The 2,368-nt window shown below is 53.6% G+C and overlaps 1 protein-coding gene across 1 annotated transcript; it reads right to left on the bottom strand.

The window, feature by feature from the left end:
* Positions 1-236: 236 nt before the first annotated feature.
* ASCL4 (achaete-scute family bHLH transcription factor 4) lies at positions 237-795 on the bottom strand. The gene has a single exon (XM_012772800.2). The coding sequence runs from the start codon at positions 756-758 to the stop codon at positions 237-239; it is 522 nt and encodes a 173-aa protein (XP_012628254.2). The 5' UTR covers positions 759-795.
* Between the last annotated feature and the right edge of the window lie 1,573 nt (positions 796-2,368).

A 2,368-nucleotide genomic window follows, 5' to 3' on the forward strand; every position in this document is an offset into this window, starting at 1 on the left:
CCAATAAGGGGAGGAGGGAGAGAACCCTAAATATCAAAATACCCTTTGCCGCCTGCAGGACTCATTTCTTTTTCCTAAGGCTTAGGGCTGGAGAAGAAATCAGATTAAAAATGCAGAGCAGACCACGCTGCGCGGTGGGCGCGGTGGGCGCGGTGGGCGCGGTGGGCGCGGTGGGCGCGGTGGGCGCGGTGGGCGCGGTGGGCGAGGTGGGCGGGGGTCCCGGGTGCGGGCGCCCGCTAGCTGGACCGCTCCTCGGGCTCGCTGCCCGGCGACGGCGCCGAGGACGCCTTGGACTCGCCGTCGCTGTTGCATTCCGCCCCGCGCTGCGGCGCGGCGCCCGCGGGACCCTCGGGGCCCCGGGCGTGGCGCTCCCCCAGCAGCTCCTGGAGGTGCTTGATGTAGCCGATGGCGGCGCGGAGCGTCTCCACTTTGCTGAGGTGCCTGCCGGCCAGCTCCCGGGGCAGGTGGTCGCGGAGGCGCGCGTAGCCCTCGTTCACGCAGCGCACCCGCTGCCGCTCGCGCTCGTTGCGCTTGCGCAGGAAGGCGGGCTCCAAGGCGCCCGCCAGCGGCAGGGGCAGGTACTGGCGTCTCCGCGCGCAGCCCCCTCGCGCCCGCTCCCTGCACGCGGCGTCCAGGCGCAGGGACGCCCGGAAGGGGTCCCTCAGAGGGAGTCCGGGCAGGGGCCCCGGCGTGCCCAGCGGCACGGTGCGCAGCGGGCGCGGCAAGGGCAGCGGTCCCGCCGCTTTGCGCTTCTCCATCCCTCGCCGAAAAAGCGCACCAATCACCCAAGAGACTGATCTCTCAGCAGAAGATGAGACTTAAATCTTCGAAGCGGAGATGCTGGTCCATCCAGACTGCCTGGCACAGCAGTCTGTCTTTGGGGAAGTGTGTGGGTCCAGCAGCTGGGTGCCAGGACCGGCGTCAAGGGAACTTTGCATGACTCCCGATCTTCATGGCACCCCTCGATCTTTTTATAAAGATCCAGACGGAGGGAGTAGGCAAAGATTTAGGACCCTCTCTAATCCACACGTCAAACCCGGTCTTCCCCTCGGGTCTTCTTATTTCAACAGATGACAAAGGGAGTTCCTCTGCTGGGTCCCCCAGCCTGGAAATGCGAGCGCACGCCAAACAGAGTAATCTTCCAAAGCCACCGGAGCTTCTCAGCTCCTGTAATCCACCGCCCTGGGTCTTCGAGAGAGGAGTCGTTCACAAAGAGCCTTGGAGTCGTGAAGATTTGAGAAGAGCTCCTCCCAGGAACCTGCAGATCTCCTGGCGGCTGAGCGAGAGGTTACCGCAGGCTTTCTCCTTGGAAATCAAAACTTGACTGCCCTTTGTGGTTTCCGGCGTCCAGGTCTAATGGAAGGAGCTTTTAGAGTGTTTGCAAACTTGCTCTTTCATTTCTGGGGAGGTGGAGGGAAGCCCTCATCAAAGGGAAGACTGCTGTCTTGTGGTTACGTGTCAAGTGAAGGAGGACCCCTGGGAGGGGGAGGCTTCAGGTTTTCTTCTCTAAAACCAAATCTTTTTAACACTCAATTTGACTTTTTTTTTTTTTTGAAGAGAACAGAAAAAAAATGTACACTTTAGCAACGAATATAAGGGTCCACATATTATTTTCCAACTTAATGTTGAGCGCAGGGCGTTTGATGCATATATGCTACTTTTAAAGAGCACATCAAAAGACAGAGCAATAACACTTTTAGCCGGTTATTTCTCGCAGTGCTTACTGTAAACACAGCTTAAATACTGCTTCCCGACCTCTTCTAATCCCACCCAGGATATAAGAACATCAACTCTTCATAGTGCAAAGAGTATTTTTCCATTGGATTCTTCTTTAAAAAAAAAAAAATAATAATAATGCAATTGTTTTTCTCCCTTGGGGGCAAGAAAGCAACATTTGAAAGGTGGAGAGCCCCAATTCCAAGGAGAAAGGATGATGGCTTTGAAGACTTGTCTTTTTTACACACCACCAAAAAATGAATAATTAATCCATCCGTGTTGGTAAAGGGCTTTGAAGATGAAAGTGCCATTAAAAATCCAACTGTCCTGGCTAATGTCAAAGAATGTGTTATCACACTGAAAATCAGATTTCCTCTTCTGCAAACCAGCACATTAAAGGCATCTTCTACTTTAAAAGTGCGACTTGAAAACAAGAGAAGCAAAAACCCCCTACATTTATGATCAGACCTTCTGCCTATTCCTCAGGAGCCAAAGTGATTGCCCTAACATGTTTTCTTCCCCCCTGTTTACTCTAAACGATCCGCCTGAAGCAACTGGGAAAACAAGGCAAATAAATGAGAAATAATTATTCCTTTCAGGCATAAATTAGTTGCATTTTAAAAGATTCAGCTCCCTATGAGGCTTGCACTGA

Source organism: Microcebus murinus, chromosome 10, assembly GCF_040939455.1.
Source record: "Microcebus murinus isolate Inina chromosome 10, M.murinus_Inina_mat1.0, whole genome shotgun sequence".
Classification (NCBI taxonomy): domain Eukaryota; kingdom Metazoa; phylum Chordata; class Mammalia; order Primates; family Cheirogaleidae; genus Microcebus; species Microcebus murinus.